Raw genomic sequence first — 20,300 nt, forward strand, 5'->3', positions numbered from 1 at the left:
CATGTGATCTGGTCTTTACTCACGGTTGTGATGTCTCTGATTTCACTAATTCCCCATTCCCTCTCTCTGATCATCATCTTCAAGGTCTCTCTTTTAACTTATCCCTCACTCCTACTCCACCTCTGCCTCCCAAGGCCACCGTCACTAAGTGTAATCTGAGGTCCAATCATGACTGTCCCCACATACAATAGATAGAAATAAAGAGCATAGATAGAGATAGAGCATGTAGGCACCAGCAGCAGGCTGTGACAGTGACACACACAGTCACTGTAAAATTACACAAACTTTTACTCTGAGTCTGGAAAATAATTTTCCCATTACTAAGCGGTGTGAATAACTCCATATACTAGTAAATATAAGCTAGACTATTACCCTGCAATAAGGGATAAACATATATTTATATTTCAACTTAGTCTCTGGTCTAGGGCCGGCTCGAGGCATGTTCGAGCAGTGCGTTCGAACAGGGGCGCCACTCCATAGAGGGCACACCCCTCCCAACCATTCCCGATTTCAGTGGGACAGTCCCGTTTTCGGCACTGCCCCGCTGTTCCACCCGCAGGGCAAAGTGTCCCGTGGGTGGACAGGCACCTCCACCATCGCAGCCGGTGGAAGAGGAATGGATACCGCGCATAGGGCTAGCCCAGCTACTGACATAGTGCTGGGCTTGCCCCCAGCCTGATATTAACGGGAGGCGTGCCCCCAAATATCATCATTTAGGGGTGGGGCCTATATTAGTTAGACCACACCCCCATTTTTGGTCGTGCGCGGCTAACTCTGCTTGGGTCTTTTGACTCAAAAAATTGTCTCCCACCATTTATGTTAATTTTATTTTGCATTTAAGCTCATAGTTCTAATTTATAATTATTTAAGTATGCCACTACATAAGAGATAATGGGGGAGATGTATTAACCGGCGAAGTGACATCAGCACACGTTATGTGCGCTGATACCGCTTCTCCCCATGTATGATTGGGGGTTTGGGCGGTAAATGACAGGGGCGTTATGCACCCGTCATTATCGTCGCTGCTATCTACAAGATAGCACTGATAGTCTGGACTATGTATGAAGGGTCAGTTTGCCTGACCGTTCCGCCCGCAGCAGCTGTCGCTATCGACAGCTGCAGCCTGGCGATGTCCGATGCCCACAGCAGGGACAATTCTGTCCTTGTTGCGGGGGCTGCTGGCTGCAGGGCTGCACACAGGATCTCGCGATACTTACGACATCCCGCGCATGCTCAGGGGAGCCGGCCGGGACTGAGACACAGCGCATCAGCACTCGGCTATCACTTCCCCGCTCCGGCTAATGAGATGTTAATACATCTCATCGTTAGTGCTTCCTGCTTCGCCTCGGTAAAGAGGCGAAGCAGGAAGCGTTATAGCGACCCAATAAGTGCTGCTATAATACATCTCCCCCAATGTCATTTATCTGATAAATTGTGTAATAACCTTTCTTCTTGTGCTGGAAGGATCCCTGTAAATATGTCCCGGTTTTTTGTTTTTGAAATCTAGCAACCCTGGGCCTCATTCAGATGTGGATGCAATGCCGATATTTACACAGATGAGCAAATGTTATCCATTGTGCATACGTGTGAGCCGCTCTGTGCACTTGCAGCGATTGAATTGCGATTACGCTCTCACAGAGGATTCACTCACAAAGTGAGTGACAGGTAGTCAGCATCTGGGGGTTGGTCAGAAAAGTGCAGGCGTGCCAGGACTATTTAAACATTGTTTTCTGGGCGTGCACAAATTAGCCATTGCATTCTTGCGCGCAGCAGGAGAGCCCTCTGCATGTCTGGAGACCCGCTTGGTCTGCGACAACTAAAGGTGCGTATCCACCGATTGATTAACGACATTATCAGTCAATCGTTTGTTAATCGCTCACAAATCGGACATGTAAATGTCGAAAACGACCAGCGATGCGCATGCCTGCTGGTCGTTTTTTGACATCTATCATCGCTTGAACATGCTGGTGAACCTAACGATGCTGTCAGGTTGCCCATGTTCGGGGATGATTGATGTGCCTACACTGAACGTTCAGTGTAGGCACATCACAGACTGTGAAACGACTGCACGATTACAATGTCCTAATCGTGCACTCGTTTCTATGTCTGTAAGTGGATACGCACCTTTAGACTTACTCAGAAGGCTGATGGCCGCCTGATCTGCGTTTGGTGTTTCTGGTTTTGTGCATGAGCGGCGACTGTGAGATGCTATCAGTGGGCGTCTCTAAGCACTGGACGGCGAGTCATTAGCATATTTTCGCGATTGTGAATCCGTGAGAGATCGCAGCTGCGATGGCATTTGCCTCCGAATCTGAATCAGGCGCCCTATGCGGCCAACTTGCGTGCGTGCGACTCAGATTTGGCCCCAGTGTGCACTCAGTAAATATAGTCTGTGTCCTGTCACCATACAGTAGAGGGATTTAGAGGGTTTACTAGTGTGTGTTACATTCTGGCTCCTTGCAGTGAGTGGTAGATGCCACTGCTCTCTTGGGTAACCCTGCATGCACATCATGTAGTAACTTCTGAATACTAATCTATGCCTTCATCAGTCGGTCTCTGTAACTCTAACACCCTGTCAATTGCAATATATTTCTGGTTTTAGAACTTTCCCCTCCTTGTCCCTCACTGAACGTCCCCTCCTCCGCTCCTTTCTTTCCCCCTCTGAGTCTGCGGTGCACTCGCTGTATTAGTGCCTGTCTGATTGAGACGCGCTTCCTGAGGGAGGGACAGTCACTGCCCTGACACAGACTGTCTCTTCTGTCGGGGAGGGACGAGCAGAGAGTGCGGGGGAGAGGAAGAGACGGAGGGGAGAGAGGAACCACAGAAGGAGGGGAGCACAGGAGAGAGAGGGGATCTAGGGAATGTGTATTGGAGGAGTAGTGCTAGGCAACCAGGGCTGCTGTAACCCCCCCTCTCCTACAGTTCACAGAGCTACTACTCCAGTCCCAAGAGAGGAAGGAGGGTAACATATTAGTGACAGCCCCCTGTCAGGAGCACTACTGCAATGGAGGAGGACAGCTGTGCAGGTGAGTGCACATAAAGTATATGGGTAGTAGCGAATACTGACAATGTGTACAGCACTGAGCTATACAGATATGTGCAACACTATATAAGTAGCTCAGATAAAAGTCACTACCTCTATCTCATGTATGCTTGTTTGTATTCTTCCTGTATATACTATTTACCTTTATACCCTGTATAAATATATTGTGACATGTATAAAGCTCCTGAAAACTTCCAGGTGGGCCCTAATGCCTTGATTATTTGGAGTGGTTTCTTACACAGTTGGTTAGAAAGTTAGTTACCAATAAATCATTTTTATTGTTTTGATTTATTGGATGAAGAGCTTACAATCTAGAAAGAAACAGAGCAATAGCATAATTGGTATAAGGACAAGATGTGTATGGCCGTCTTGTCTGTAGGAATATTATAGGTTGGGTGTGCATGTATGCAGACATAGCAGAGATGGGTGTGTAAACTTGAATTACAGTGGTAAAGTTTAAGAATTGAAGTGTGAAACAATGCTGTAATTAGGGGGGAGGGGGGATAACAGTGCGGGAATAGATGTATAGGATGTAGGAATAAACGTATAAGTTATACCACCTATACAAGTACCATGAGCCATGGGAGACAGCTTTTTTTAAATTATTGGGGGTGCTTGCATTGTATCCACTATATGGCTCAAAAATACTATGCACAGACATAACGGTGGTCAGCACAAATATTGGTGGTGTACGTGCACCTTCAGAGCTGGCTCCAAAGCCATGAACAGGGACCCGAACTCAAAACATTTTTTTTGCACTTAGTTTTATAAAATTGTACTATAGACCAATATTAGAACATTATTTATAAAATACTGAAATGTATAAAACAGTGAGAGACCCAAGATTCAGACTGAACCCATTGGCATGGTGAATGATATGTGTAATATTGTGAGAGGGAGTTATTCGGTACATGTAACTGATATTGAGTTTCCTCCTTCTTACCGATGGGCAAAATAAAAAAATAAAAAGCTGTTGCTGTCTCATACTAAATGAACTGATGATTGGTAAACATGCTACTGTAATACACATGTGATTTAACAAAGTATGCTGAGATTGCGAACAAAAGTCTCCGAATGTACCCATTATACTGTTGCGTCATAACGGCTAATGTGTGATTAGGAGCAGCCTGGTGAAGCATTGTTTCACTTTACACAGATGAGTGCCCAACAGCTGGGTGGGAGAGTCGTCTACGGGCACAGGAGGGGGAAGTTATGCTGCTGAAGTCAGCACTGTGTGATGTTCTGCAAAGGATTCGTAACCTGGAGAGTCACTTCCCTCCTGGACACTCATGTAAGTAATTCTGATAGTCGTGATTTTGATTTGTGACCAGTGGTGGCTCCAGAGGTGGGACTGCAGCACAGTCCAAAATTCAAATCGGGGAGTCAGACTAACTGCCACACCAAATGCTGCCAAACAACATTGGTGTGACTCCCCTATTTGAATTTTGGACTGTGTTGCAGCCCGACCTCTGGAGCCACCACTGCTTGTGAGCTATGGTCCCTAACAGGTCCTTTGTTAAGCAATGAATAACCAACCTTTCTGCAATCCTGGACCATTTATCGTCACTAGTTCACCTTCTAGCTGCTCTCAGGCGCGCAGTGAGGGGTGGGCAGGTACTAATTACCCAGGCCTGGGCCTGTTGGAGGGGCCCGAGCCAGCTGCAAAGGGGGACAAATGTCTCCAAGCATAGTATTTTACATTGATTTTTATGTGAGGGTGTGTGGCCATACTTCCTGGTTTAGACCACATCCCACAGTACCCGGGCTCTATGGCTGTCTCAATGGCCGTGGCTGTTCTTTCCTTCTCATGGTATGTAAGCTCTTACGGGAGGGTCCTCCCTCTTGTTCTTCCCTCCCTTGTCACCAGTGATCTGCTCCCTTTTCTCCTTCTCCTCTTCAGTGACTCCGACTTCTTCTGCTCGCCCATACATTTCGTACAAGAATACCAATAATGAATTGATTCCTTCCTATGACTCCTGCTAGCTTCAGTGAGTTGCCCATCCCATGCCCAAGTCATCTGTCCTTCCCAGTCTGCTATAATGTTAATGTTGGCACGTATGCAATGGCATTCCTTGTGCTTTGTATTGAAGATCTTATGCCCTGTTATTGTCAAATGTTTTATGTATGCTATGAACAACGCAGTGTACATTTTGTGGATCCTTATAAATAAAAGATGATGATAATAATGAATATCAGTAACAGTCTGTGGTCTATAAGTTTCTTGTAGTGTTTCTTGTGTAAACACGTTGCCTTTGTACATCTTGACCCTAATCAAATGGGTGAATTACAATTTGTGCAGTTCAATATTACAGCAAAGAGTAGGCAATTGTTCCTGTATCCCTAATGTAATGATCATCTTGAAATGTAAAAGATCAGTACTGGGCAGAATGCATAAGAGCTACAAGTGATTTGTGTGTGGGGTGATTAAACTCAAATTGAGTTGATGCATGTGGGGTACTGGTGCCGGTGTGCCCTAATTGGTGACCATAGTTAGATCTTATCTAATGCTAGGCATACACTATACAATTATCTGTCAGATATCTGTCCAATCTGGCTGGCTAGAATGAAAACCTGGTAATGTATGGGAGCAATTGACAGTCGATCATATGGTTTTAAACACTGAAAAAACAACAAAAAAAATTGTTCAAATTGGTTAAATTTGTGTGTTTTAACAAATTTGTCTGAACGACCATTTTTGGTTATTTTCCAGTGTTTGTGAGCAAATGGACGATTGTCATTTCCTCCCATACATTAACGGGTTTTCATTTCAACCAGCCAGATTGGACAGATATCTGACAGATAATTGTATAGTGTATGCCCAGCATTAGTGTTGTTTCTCTGAATACAGGCAACAAACATACAGGACCAGGAGGGTTTCACTCCCATTAGTTATGAGACTACACAATGAGAACACCTAGGGGCCTATGTATCAAAGCTTGATCAGAGATACAATTATGAGAGAAAAAGTATTAACCAATCAGCTCCTAACTGTCATTTTTCAAACACAGCTTGTAAAATGTAAGTTAGAAGCTGATTGGTTAGTGCTTTATCTCTCACAATTTTATGTCTCCAGTCTTTGATACATAGGCCCCCTAGTATGGTGTCTCTTTTTTTTTAAATTATCACTTGCCTATCTCTTTGTAATCCTAAGTGTATCTTAAAGTGACTGCTTGAGTCTCGTGTTCCCAACTTTGGTTTCCCATGATATTGCCTTTGTAATATAGTTATCAAAAGGATAAATCATTTATATATTTTTCACATTTTGTATTCTTACATTATGAAATAAACCAGATTTTTTATGACTGGTCAATGCAAAATACTTTCTGATGCCAAGAAAAAAGCTATGTTTCCCCTCATTTAATTATAAAAAAAACAACAAAAACTAATAGGTGACATAAGGTCATGTTTTCATGATTTCTATGTGTGGAAACTGTTGGATAATTACTGACCCAGAAAAATAGATTCAATTGACTGTGCATGATTAAAGAAATCCTGAAAACATGACCTTGAGGACTGGAGTAGAAAATCCATGACCTAAATGTATAACCTTGTTTTTTGTATTTGGCAGAAGTGTCTTTTAGATGCAATTACAGCTGTGAGTCTGGGTTGGCACATCTGGAATATGCGATTTTCAGCCAGCCATTCTTATTTGCAGTATTGCTTAAAGTCTATTAGGTTGGATGAGGACAGTGTTCAAATCACTGCTCAGATTCTTGTTAGGAGTGAGGTTTGACTACCCCAGGACATTGATTTGTTTTTAGCATTTGAGTCACTCCATCCTGCTGTAATATAAATCTCCCAGTTTTTCACTCAAACTGTTTCTGTACCTTGTTACATCCATTCTGACAAGTTTTCCTGACCCCTATGCACATTGTGCACCAACTACCGATCATGTGCCTGGGATTTTGTGTCAAAAATGTCCCTCCTGGTCTCATCAGACCATATAATCTTCCTCCACAGTCTGGGAAACTCTTTTCCTCAGCAAAGTTTTTCTTTTTGTCATTCACTAATTAACTGAGGAGCCCCCAAAGACAGGCGTCTATATTTGGAAATGAGATAAAACCTTTTTATTTGTACAAAGGTCAACTCTTCATTATATCGTGCCTGAAGATGTCATTTTGGTGTATCTTCATAAAAGAGTTGAATGATTATGAAATAAATGATCAATTTGTTTGTAAGTAATTAAGAAAATTGTTTCTAATTTTATTTATTATGCATTGACCACGAGTAAGACTTCCCCAAGTACATCCATTTATATTACATGATGTAAGAAAATTAAATGTCAAATATTCCAAAGGAGGTGCATACCATTGAATAGCCACTGTACAGTCTTTAATTGATTGATATCTCTTTCTGTAGGAGATATTAGGATTTTGGACTACTCCCCCTTTGCCTGCTGACTAAAGGGGCCCATACACCAGCAATTACATTAAACAGTTTCCCGATCCAACGTTATTTCCCCCGATTTAACGATTCTCCAATACACCAATATATGTCTATACAATGGCGATTATGTACCATCAATTTACAGATCATTTTCACTAAAAAACGGCTGATTGTTACCATACACTGCCAATCTACAGCCATGATTTGTCCACAAAATCCAACATGTTGGAAATCCTGATTTGCCGATTCCGATAATTTTTTGGTTGGAATCAGAGATTGGTGAACCCCATACATTGCCAACTATTTTTACACAATAATTCACCCAATTGGTTGTTAATGTATGGGCCCCCTTAGCTGCAATGGTATAACACCAATGAGACCCTACACCTGCTATGAAACCACTCCCGCAGCTGGGTGATATTACAGCTGTACATCATCATGATTTATCTATAGTTAGTGACAACTGTTTAAAAGGGATTGGGATTGATATGTCGGTGGCTGTTTAGCCGCCGGTTCAAATCCCGACAGCGCCAGGCCGAGAGGATTAGGTGCCTAGTTCTAACCCCCCCTCCCTGCACCCTAAACCTTCCCAGAGGGATGCCAAACCCTAACCTTTCCCCCGGTGGTGCCTAACCCCACCCCCTAGGGGTGCCTAACCCTAATCTCACCCCCCAAACCTAACGCTAACCCTGCTAGAGCCCCTAATCCTAGCCCATACCCCCGCCCCCCCCCCCCTCATGGCTAATGCTAACGGCTCTCCGGGTCCGCAAGAGCAAGATGGCTGCTTGATGTGCGGCAATGTTACTGATATTTACGCAGGTAAGCGTCGTACGCAGCTAAAAAGGCAGCATTGGGTGTCCCTATGCCATGGGGATCTTTTGAACCATTAGCATAGTTTTGCAGCTGTGTTCCATATGAAATTGCAGCTACGATCGCATTAGTGTCCATCTCTGAATCCGACACATAGAGGTTTCAATACAACACGTCTGACATGTTTGAGATATCTTTTATGCCAGGCAACATTAGTTAAAGCCCAACATAACATATAAAGCAGTAACAGTGAGTACATACAACATCATCACAGAATCCAGTGCTCTCACATAGCACAGATCTCTTACTCTCATGGGAGCACCTCCAGTGTTTGAATTTATTTTCCCGTATTGGGCTTTATTAACTTAAGACTCTGGATAAGACCTACCCTCTCTGTCACACACATATATCCTGGGCTTCGGCTATCCTCCCTTTCTTCCCTTCCCTTGGGACAATATAGCTTTTAAAATGTGTCATCCAGTAATGAGTAGATCTGTGCCCTAATTAGGAGATCTGGAATTCATGCACTGTAAAGGGTCCCTGGGGCTAAGCTTGGGAAACACCAGTAATCTGGTAATATTTAAATCAGACACATGTTAAGGGAAATGCACAAGAAATTAGGCCCAGAGGCTGTTTCTCAGTCGGATGAATCTGTGCACGGATGCAAATAGCGAGATTTCGCATACAGCACATGTAAAAGTGTCATGCCAGTGTCGTGAGCGTGTATCTAAAGCTTTGTGCTATTCTGAGTTACACACATGGTGAGGGAAAACCTGTTTCAGACGGACCTCTTGCACCTAGCATGGAGCTGGTGCAAGTGTGTTGCTAATGATGATTGTGGCAATTGGTGTAAATCAGTGGGCAGCCTGGCGTCCCGCTTACAGACACACGGATCCTCATATTAGCTGAATGTAATCCCGCATTAACATAAGCTAGTAAACCTGGCTTTCGCAAATATGCACACTTTGCGTCCAACTTAGAATCAGCCACTTAGGGGGAATTTAATTTGACAAGATGTTTTGCAACTGCCCACATATCGGCCACTTACAGTAGTGCCGACATTTAGGAAAAATTGCCATGTGTTGTTACAGAACGGCACATCGCATATATGTCAGGAATTGTATTTCCCCTTAGGGGTATATTTACTAAAGTGCAGGGTGTTTAGATGTGGGGTTGTTGCCCATAGCAACCAATCAGGTTCTAGCTATTATCTTCTAGAAGATGCTAGATAAATGATAAATAGAATCTGAATGGTTGCTATGGGCAACCACTCTTTAGTAAATATACTCCTTTCACACTGGAACTAGCAAAAAATTGGCTTTTATCCAGAATTTGAAGCACAGGTTTTTTGCTGGTTCCACTTTGTACCCTCTTTCACACAGGAAAATGAAATTACCAGGTAAAGCACTTTTACCCGGTAATTTGCTGAACAACATGGGTTTTTCTTCTGTGTGAAAGGGTCAACCTGGGATGCAATTCCCGGGTCTCCGACCCTGCAAAAAACAAGGGTCGGAGACCTGGGTTGACCCTTTCACACAGAAAAAAACCCATGCTGTTCAGCAAATTACCGGGTAAAAGTGCTTTAACCGGTAATTTGCCTTTCTGTGTGAAAGAGGTATTAGGGGCATATTCAATTAGGTGCGAGAATACCAAAAATCCTGCACCTGCTGGGTTTTTCCTGCTCCTGCTGGGTTTTTCCTGCTCCTGCTGGGTTTTTCCTGCTCCTGCTGGGTTTTTCCTGCAGGTGCAGGATTTTTGCTATTCAATTAGGTGTAGAATTTTACATTTTTTTGAGCGCTGGGAGGTTTTTCTTTGCGCACCTCCAGAGCACGACCAATGTTTCCTAAAATCCATATTTTTAGGAAAAATGGTCGGGAAATGCTCTGGGACTCGGCAGCACCCCTCTTAATGACTAATTAAACAATTGGAAGTTTCCAATTAGCTTAATCTGTCAGAAAATACTCACCTTCCGAAGTGGTGTCTTCTCCCTCCAGCGTCAGGACCCGTTCTTCTGCAGCAGCTGTGTGTGTAAGTATGTTGTGTGAGTGTGTGTAGTAATGTGTAAGTTTGTGTGAGTGTGTGCAAGTGATTGTGTGTGTATGTGAGTGTCTGTGTGACCCCCTCCCCCTCCAGAGGCAGCTGCAGGGAGAACAACATATACCAGCAGCCTCCTTCACTCCCAGCAGCCCCCTACCCAGTGCAAAGATAGTGGGGAGATGACCGGGAGCCGTGGAGACCAACGGAATGGTAAGTAGGTGTTTTTTTTTTTGCACTACAGGGTTTACAGCACTGCACATTTTTTTTATTTGAGAGCGTGGTATTCCACAATTGGGCACGAGGTCCGCATGATTTTTTGCGGTGAAAACCTTGCTCCCAATTTATGTGCCCCTTATACCTCTTTTACACCAGAGCTAAAAGCTGGGTTATTGCATAGTTACCTTGCAATCCAATCCAGGTAATTTGCAGGGTTTAACACGGGAATAACCCGTGAAACCCCGCAATGTAAACTGCGCGATCCGGGTCACGGTGACCTGGATCGTGCCGCATGCCTGCCAATTGGCCGGCTTCAGTGGCGCTTAGAGATGAACGTCAGCTCCAAGCGTCCACTTCAACGCCAGAAAAGCTGGGTCTCTGCAGACCCGGCTCCGGTGTGAACGGCGCCAACTCAGGATTATCCTGGGTCAGTGCCGGGGAAATTCCGTATCTGATCCGGATTGGAACCCTGTTCCAACCTCCGGGTCAGACCCGGAATTTCGGTATAAAAGCAGCATTAATGTGCATTTGACATGGTCTACATAGCACATCTGTGCTATACACAAATCCCTGGCACCATTAGGTATTGATTACAATGGAAAGAACAAACATCGATTTTGAATTTTTACTTTTGCAGGTGTCTCCTCCCCATCCTCCCTGGCGCATCCTGTAAGTGATGCTATTGCAGCCTTCAAAGTCAGCAGGTACTAAAAGTAAATATATGCATTTAAATATAAGTTTGCATTGTCACGGTTTCTTACAGTCATCATTTTCCAAACTATTGCCTAGGGAATCACATCTGCTAAAATGAGAGATAACGTACTAACCTATCAGCTTCCAATATACATTTTGCAGGCTGTGTTTCAAAAATGATAAATAACAAACCAATCAGCTCCTAATTATTTGTTACAGTTTTCTCTTTCTCCAGCTTTGATACATAGGCCCCTAAGTGTGCACATTTTTTAAAGCTCTTATCACCTGACTGATAATAAGATGAATTGCTACTTATTGTCATTGTTTTCTCGGGTGCCTTCTGGTGGAAAGCATATTGGTCAGGCACAACCACACTGTCCTATGAATTGATATGAATGTGGCTAGCCTAAACATCTTCATTTACAGCAGTAACAATCGCATGACCTCTGTATGTTTTAATCACCTTCGATATATGAACTTTGGGCCTGATTCAGAGCCGCTTGTAAGCGGCCGCTCGTTCGCTCCTAGCGATATTCGCACAACTGCGCATGCCTATGGGTTGTAATACGCATGCGCGAACCAGTCATTGCGGTCGGAAATTGTGTGCTCGCAAAATAGCGAATGCCTGCTAATTTGAGTGACAGAATGAGGCGTTTGTGGGTGGTAACAGGGGAAGGTGCTTGAAAACGGGGAGTGGAGATCCGAACGCAGGCGTGCCAAAAGGTCAAAACGGGCGTTTTAAGGGTGTGCATAATTAACAAAGCAGCGTCATTGACCACGTCACTTGGTTGTTTCTTAGCCTGAACTGTTCGCATGATTGCGGTAGGAAAATCCTACCACAAGCACTGCGAGCAGTTCAGACGCCTTTCGATGTACTCGATTAATCTAATAAATAGCGGAGATGACGTATGATGCGAGCGGCCAGGGGGCGTCTTTACATAATAGCGAGCGCATATTTTGTTCGCTCGCTCAGACATAGAGGCGTCAACAGACCGCAAAGAGCGAGCGCTCAATTTGAATAGCCGGCCACTTTTTCTGAACGAGCAAGCGCAAATAGCGTCCGGCTCTGAATCAGGCCCTTTGTTCCCTTAAGGTGGGTGTTTCACACATATTTTGTCTCCATTTCTATAACACTTGGCTGATTTTTTTGGGTTGTGTATGTTGTAATGCTCTTACCTACCCTCCAACATGACCCCTTCCATCCGGTACAAATTGCTCTGCTCCTGGACTTCCCATCTAATTAATGATTGCAGCCACCTGTGTTGAGCAAGTTAATAGATGAGACAGGTGTTTCACCACAGGTGGCTGCAATCATCAGTTAAGAAGGAAGTCCAGGAGCAGAGCATTTTGTACTAGATGGAAGGGGTCATGTTTTAGGGTCTGCTTTTATTGGCGTAGTTCAGGGGTGATTTTTAATATGGAAGGGATCTTGTAGGGTTGAGAACAGCGCTAGTTTATACAAATGCCTCAGGAACCATTGAAAGTCAGGCTTTGTAGGGAGTTCTGTAAGAAGTGACTTGGTTCCATTTCATGAGGGCTACACATTGCATCTAGGCTTGTCTATTTAAATGATTATACCTGAAAATTATTAATTCAATACCTAGATCATATAATACTTTAACAAATAACAGACAGGGGTGACACTAGAATAGTAGCATTTACAAGTACAAGACATTTACACGGCTACAGGTGCATATTCATCTAAATGATACAGATTTTTATTATTATTCTTTATTTATATGGTGCCACAGGGTGTCCGTAGCACCATGCAAGAATTAAACACAATTATACAATGATACATAGGGTAACCACTGACACTACAATACATCTAAAGGCAGGGACAGGGTTGAAGGTATGGAGGAAGTGAAGCATAGTTAGCGTGACTCAGTAGTGATAAGTCATAGGAAGTAAGGCCCTGATTCAGAGCCGGACGCTCTGACCAGAGCGCTCGCTCTGAATCAGGGCCCACCTCCATAATTATGGAGCGTCCTCCTGGACGCTCGTATAGCTGTGGGTCACCACCCACAGCATATACGAGCGTGCAGGTTGATGCGAGCTGAAGCCTGCGGTTGAGTTTCTCAACCGCAAGGCCCGGAGTGATTTTGGCTCTATCAGAGCCAAAATCACTCCCACTGACATCACTAGTGATGTCAGTGGGGCCGGCTTCTGACGCCCCCGGCACCCCCACCAAAGGGGGCGTGCTGTCAATCATCATCGACAGCACGCCCCCTTTGATCAGACACAACGAGCGAAGGAAAGTCCTTCGCTCTTCGCGTCTCGCGCATGCGCACGACGGAGCTCCCTCCGTCGTGCGCATGCGCAGTGCACACCATCGACCCACTTGCGAGCGGACAGCCGCTCGCGAGTGGGTCTGAATCAGGCCCTAAGTCAACACTTAATTAACCTGTTCTCAACAAGTGGGCAGACAGGATCAGAGACAATGGTGGGAAACAAGGGAACTAATGGTTGGGATAGTGCTAGCAGGACCTTGTCTGTGAGGGCTAACCGTCTAGGAAAAAGGGGTGGAACCAGGAGGTCAAACTGGGATAGAGAGTAGGAGGTATATTTACTAAAGTGAAAGTTATTAGAGGTGGAGATGTTGCCCATAGCAACAAATCAGAATCTACTTAACATTTAACTAGCACCTTCCAGAAGATAATAGCTAGAATCTGATTGGTTGCTATGGACAACATCTCCAATTCTAAACACTCTCACTTTAGTAAATTTATCCTTAGGTGAGAGCGGACATAGGGGCTGAGTATTGAGGTTTCTATGAAGAGATGAGTCGTAAGGGCTCATTTGAAGGTATGGATAATAGTAATGAGCCTGTGGTGCAATTTGTGTTTTGGAACACCTTTTACAGGTTGAGTCTGCCATAGCCAAAATGCTTGGGACCAGGGGTATTTTGGATATCGGAATATTCCATATATTGGAATATGTGCATACAATAATGAGATATCTTGGGAATGGGACCCAAATGTAAACACAGAATGCATTTATGTTTCATATACACCTTAAGGTCCCCATACATCTGCGACGGATCGTCGCAGTGGAAGTGGAAATGCCTGTCGGAAATGCCGACCTGGGACCATCGATGTTCAGCAATCCGTCGCAGGATCACTGAAATTTGACATGTTAAATTTCTCCGATTTGACAAACGCTATCATTTTTTTATCTTGATTGTCATAACGGTGAAATCCAACATGTGGGATTTCTGCAATCCTGTGATGCCGGGTTGCAGCATCGCAGGATCGAGGCAATCCATCGCAGATGTATGGGACCCTTAAGATTATGTTTCTTCATATAAAATAGATGCTGTCAAAAATCACACATGTTTATCTTGCATCTAATGCTTAAACACTGAGCCTATGTAGATATTATATTTACAGATACTCCTACTGTTGAAGGAGGAAGGAATGCTTCCTGCTATGGTTAATCATTAAGATTAAGGTTTTGCATTTAAAACTGATGTTGCCAAAAATCGCACATGATTATATTACATATAATAATGTAAATACTCTACTTTTATGACAGTGAGCCTATGGAAAGTGCACAAGATTTTGGTTCGTTACATAGTTCTGTTGGGACACAGACGGAGTTGTCTCTGGTGGAGAAAGGATCCAAAGAAAGTCTAGATACAGTGGATGGGACACTATTGTGTGAGAATGACTCCCTGAATGGTGAAACTGCAGATGGGATCACTGACTCCGAGGAGACACAAGAGGTGGAGAAGGTGTTCCAGAGCCCAACACCGGAAGAGGGAGGAGCCACTGTACGCGCTGTTACTGCTCTGCGACACAACAAGAAGGACCTGTAAGTGAAATATTGTGCAAACTCTAATGCAGGGCTAATGCACATACAACATGCCAATTGTTCCATCCAGTTGTTTATTTGTCATCTTAAAAAGTTCAGCAGATGGAGCATCTCTAGCTTACATCACTTTGGTTTAGTTTAAAAGCATGAGTTTGATATATTAGGCATCTAGTCATGTGACCGGCGGCCGCAAGGCGGGTGGTAACAATCCCGGCAAATCCGGGGCACCCTTAGCGTTAGCTGCAGGGGGGGAGGGTTAGGATTAGGGAGTCTTGCGGGGTTAGGGCTAGGTTTGGGGGGGGGGGAGATTAGGGTTAGGCACCCCTAGGGGGGAGAGTTAGGGATAGGCACCCCTAAGTGGGAGGGTTAGGATTAGGCACCCCCAGGAAGAGGTTAGGGTTAGGCACCCCCCCTGGGAGGGTTAGGTTTAGGGAGCGGTTGGGGGGGGGTTAGGGTTAGGCACTAGGGGGGGGAAGGATAGGGTTAGGCACCACTAAGGTAGGATTAGGGGAAGGGAAAGGGGAGGGTTAGGCTACTCACCTGCCCCAGTCGGGATCTTGATCCTGTCGGGCATCCGCCGCCGGCATTTCAATCCTATTCCAAATGATTGATTTGTACTCTCCCAGTTAACAAAAATTGTCTGTTCATATTAGTGGATTTTAACACCACATTATTGTCCGTCCGAAGTAACTGATGTGCTTAGCTTTGCCATTATAGATTTTTGACTTACATCAGATAACTTTTTCAATAAGGCTCATTTAGGAACTGCAAAAAATGAAGACTATTAATACCAATCTGCGTATTTCAAAGTACATGCCCTACACTTGGAACAAAAGTACATGCCCTACACTTGGAACAAAAGTACATGCCCTACACTTGGAACAAAAGTACATGCCCTACACTTGGGATGCACATCATTTTGGTGGTTTGCAGATTCACCTAGAAATATGCATGGTTGAAACATTACAAATATTGCTTTAGAGACCAACATATCAGACCAACCTATCATTATTTTCAATGTTTATATTTTCCTCTGGAATACGATGCAATATACGCCTTCGATATATGAACTTTGTTCCATTTAGGTGGGTGTTTCAAACATATTTTGTCTCCATTTCTGTAACACTTGGCTGATTTTTTTGCGATTGGGTTGTGTATGTTGTAATGCTCTTACCTACCCTCCAACATGACCCCTTCCATCCGGTACAAATTGCTCTGCTCCTGGACTTTCCACCTAATTAATGATTGCAGCCACCTGTGTTGAGCAAGTTAATAGATGAGACAGGTGTTTCACCACAGGTGGCTGCAATCATCAATTAAGAAGTAAGTCAAGGAGCAGAGCATTTTGTACTAGATGGAAGGGGTCATGTTGGAGGGTCTGCTCTTATCGGCGTAGATCAGGGGTGATTTTTAATATGGAAGGGATCTTGTAGGATTGAGAACAGCGCTAGTTTATACAACTGCCTCAGAAACCATTGAAAGTCAGGCTTTGTAGGGAGTTCTATAAGAAGTGACTTTGGGCCTAATTCAGACCCGCTCGCGAGCTTAGGACGCTTGCAAGCGGGTCGATGGTGCCCTAATGCGCATGCGCACGACGGAGGGAGCTCCGTCGTGCGCTTGCGCGAGACCCGCATAGTGACAGCCAAGCTGTCGCTCCGGGTCTCGCACCAAAGGGGGCGTGCTGTCGATGGTGACTGACAGCACGCCCCCTTTGGTGGGCGTGGCTGCCAGACCGAGGCGTTCCCATGGGAATGCCTACCGTCTGGGTCCGGCCCCACTGACATCACTAGTGATGTCAGTGGGAGTGATTTTGGCTCTGATAGAGCCAAAATCACTCCAGGGCTTGTGGCCACGAGACCCTACCGCAGGGGCTCGTCGCAAGTCCGATGGTCTTGACCATCGCGACCATCATCATGGACGCTCGCATAAGCTGTGGGTGGTAACCCACAGCTATGCGAGCGTCCAGGAGGCGGCTTCATTTTTAGGTAGGAGGGCCCTGATTCAGAGCGAGCGTTCTGGTCAGCGCGTCCGGCTCTGAATCAGGCCCTTGGTTCCATTTCATGTGGGCTAGACATTTGAAAGTCCAGAGGGACTCATTGCGTCTAGGCTTGTGTATTTTAATGATTATACCTGAACATTAATAATTCAATACCTAGATCATATTTACTTTAACAAATAACAGATTGGGGTGACACTAGTATAGTAACATATACAAGTACAAGATATTTACAGGTACCACGGCTACAGGGGCATAATCATCTAAATATTACAGATTTTTATTATTACTCTTTATTTATATGGTGCCACAGGGTGTCCGTAGCACCATGCAAGAATTAAACACAATTATACAATGATACATAGGGTAACCACTGACACTACAATACATCTAAAGGCAGGGAGAGGGTTGAAGGTATGAAGGCAGTGAATGATAGGTAGCGTGACTTGGTATGGAATTAGCAGCTGTAAATCCAGCCAGTATGCAATTAGCCCAGAAGTCTGGCACAACAAATAGAAAAGGGCGATAAAAAAAAAATTGTCGAAAAATGGGGATTATCGGCAAAGAATCCCGTTTTTGTCCCCAAAAATATATTGGGGCTAATTGGATACCGGCCATCATCTTACTTAAAAAAGGTGCTTTTGTTCAAAACTATTGACATCACAATTCAGCATTTGGACTGTTCTTTTGTACTTTTATAAATGAGCTGTAAAATGATATGGGATTTGTTGCTGTTTATGAAGGAGGGCGGAATGTTCTTTTATAATTTTCTTTATAATAATAATAATAATAATAATAATAATAATGTGGAAACATGGGTATAGCAGCACTTAAATGAAGGTTCATTAGACTTTAGCATTCAAGACTACAGTTTTTGTGACTACTTTTACCAAAAGCTGCTTACGTTTCCAAATTCATAATAATCTTAATGGAAGAAAACCGAATGATAATACCGGATAAGACACATGTTTCAGTGTGTATTGTATCTTTAGTGGTAAAATGTTGCAAGTTGGATACAGTGACTGCCTAGCATTAAACGCTGCTGATATAGAAAAGCAAGGACTAATCTGCCTCTATCTCTGAATATATACATACTGTAGATACATCCTATTTGTCCTGGCATTCAGTTACAGAGGTCCCCAAACTCTGCAATTACAGTCCAGGTTTTTATTCTATACATATTTATTTAGGGTTTTAAAGGGCTAATTACAGAAATCCGTGCATGGGCAAATAAAGCATCAGAAATATGCAAAACACAATTTCTAGAATTGCATAGAAACATGGATGGACAATTTTAGTAAAGAGCTGAGCTGGGTTAGGTGTAGGAAGATAGAAAGTGCTCAGTACTGAGGCACATATTTGAAAAGGCCATAGAAAATATTTCAAGGCAAAAAGTGATAAAATAAGAGAAATGTGAAAGCAGGGGAGAGGGGGAGGGAGAAAAGAGAGGGGCGGCTAGTCCGGGTCATCAGCACAGTTTAGGGGAAACTAAATGAAAGTTTCCACAAAAACAACCATGGTAAGAGATGTACTCTGCAACATAATGGTAGGAGGAGGGCTGAAAAGCCATAGGGGAGAGTTCCATGTGGTGTGATGCTATTGTATATAAACCAATCACACAAACCAGGAGAAACCTATGGGAGGTATTGTGTAGATACGTGAATATTTTCTCCATGGCCGCCATGTGCCAAATTTTGTTCATGAGTTGCTGATGAGAAAGAGGGGCAGTACACTTCCATTGTTTAGCAATTAGGCAGCAAGTTGCATTCAAAATATGTAAAGAAAGCCTATCAGATGTCACGCCTGAGGTTAGGAGTTGGTCAGAACAGGCGTGGGAGGCTGAAGAAGAGTAATATGAACTGTAGAGGATGATGGGCCCGAAAGCAAGGACAGTAAAGTAAAAGTCTTTATTGAGCAGCAGGTTGGAATAGGAACTGGATATATAATACTGAAGAGATGGGCAGAATCGGATGGGGACAAATGATGCTGGAATGAGAGATGGATCGGTTTGAGACCGATGATGCTGAATTGCAGTACTGTTTGGGACCGATGATGATGAATTGCAGTACTGGGTCGGTTTGGAACCGATGATGATGAATTGAGGTACTGGATCGGTTTCTAACCGATGATGATGAATTGCATTACTGGATCGGTTTGGGACCGATGATGGAAGTATCAGATGGGACCGATGGTTGGAGGTATCGTCTGGAACCGATATAGGTTAATGTGAACAAGTCTCTGCGGTAAAACCAGACTGGAATGTTAGATACTGTAGAATAGGAGACTCGATAACCAGACTTGGAACTGGAAAATAACGGACTGGGGGCCTGATTCATTACCAATTGCAACAGCGATTACACACACAGACTGTCGATTGTTGCTTACTGCATATGCATCGCAGTGCGCAAGTGTGAAATTTTCACTGTGATCGCAGTGACTACACAGATCCATCGCAGAGCAATTGACAGGAAGTGACCATTTTGGGGGTGGTGACGGGGGGTGGTCGGCGAAACGCAGGCGTGTCAGTGCGTTTTGAACGCCGTTACAGGGGCGTGCATAAATTATCCACTGCGATGCCATACGCAGCTTGGCCTTTCACTGCGTGCGATGAGGTTAGCAATTTCTGAGTATGGTCAGGCCTTGTGCAAGTGTGCATGAGACTCTGATGGTACCTATGGTTTCGCAGACTTGCTAAGTATTACGAATGTGTGTAAGGTGAAGTGGGCATCCTTATGTTAGGCTGCGACAGCAATCATTAGCATATTTTCGCAGTGGGACTGCGTGCATAATCGCAGCTGCGATCACAATAGCGATCCGTAATTAATCAGGCCGTTCAGATACAGAGAAGCAGTGGCATATCTATAATGGGTGCAGTGTGTGCGGGGCACCCGGGTCCAGGGGAGCCCCGCACCGCACACACTGTACCCATATTATTTTAGACTTGTCCGTGTTCTCGCGTCGGGTGTCTGCGCTGCTCAGAACACCTGAAAAATGCCCGCCGCGGCCATTTTCTGGTGTTCTACGCATGCGCTGTAGACTCCGGGCCCTAGAGTGTGCCCGGAGTCTACTGCGAATGCACAGAACGCTGGAAAATGTCCACTGCAGCAATTTTTCCGACGTTCTGTGCATGTGCAATAGACACCGAGCACACTCTAGTGCCCGGATGCTACTAAGGCTCCGGTGGCTGGCTAGCCGGGTCAGTCGGCTACTGGCCCCCGGGGAGAGAGGAGGGGTCCCCACACGGGAAGTGCACACGGGCCCCCTCCTCTCTTAAGACGCCCCTGCAGAGAAGCGACGTTGTACTGG

At 44.5% G+C, this 20,300-nt stretch overlaps 1 protein-coding gene across 1 annotated transcript in view; it reads left to right on the top strand.

Annotated features, from left to right (window-relative positions):
- Positions 1-2,727: 2,727 nt before the first annotated feature.
- The window catches only part of EML3 (EMAP like 3), a 66,200-nt gene continuing 48,627 nt past the window's right edge, over positions 2,728-20,300 (top strand). Inside the window, exons 1-4 of the mRNA XM_088468390.1 lie at positions 2,728-3,026; positions 4,200-4,334; positions 11,130-11,196; positions 14,720-14,998. Of these exons, the coding sequence (XP_088324516.1) occupies positions 3,005-3,026; positions 4,200-4,334; positions 11,130-11,196; positions 14,720-14,998 (503 nt within the window). The 5' untranslated portion in view covers positions 2,728-3,004. The remainder of the gene's footprint in view (positions 3,027-4,199; positions 4,335-11,129; positions 11,197-14,719; positions 14,999-20,300) is intronic.

Source organism: Taudactylus pleione, unplaced genomic scaffold, assembly GCF_031769625.1.
Source record: "Taudactylus pleione unplaced genomic scaffold, aTauple2 ptg000085l, whole genome shotgun sequence".
Classification (NCBI taxonomy): Eukaryota; Metazoa; Chordata; class Amphibia; order Anura; family Myobatrachidae; genus Taudactylus; species Taudactylus pleione.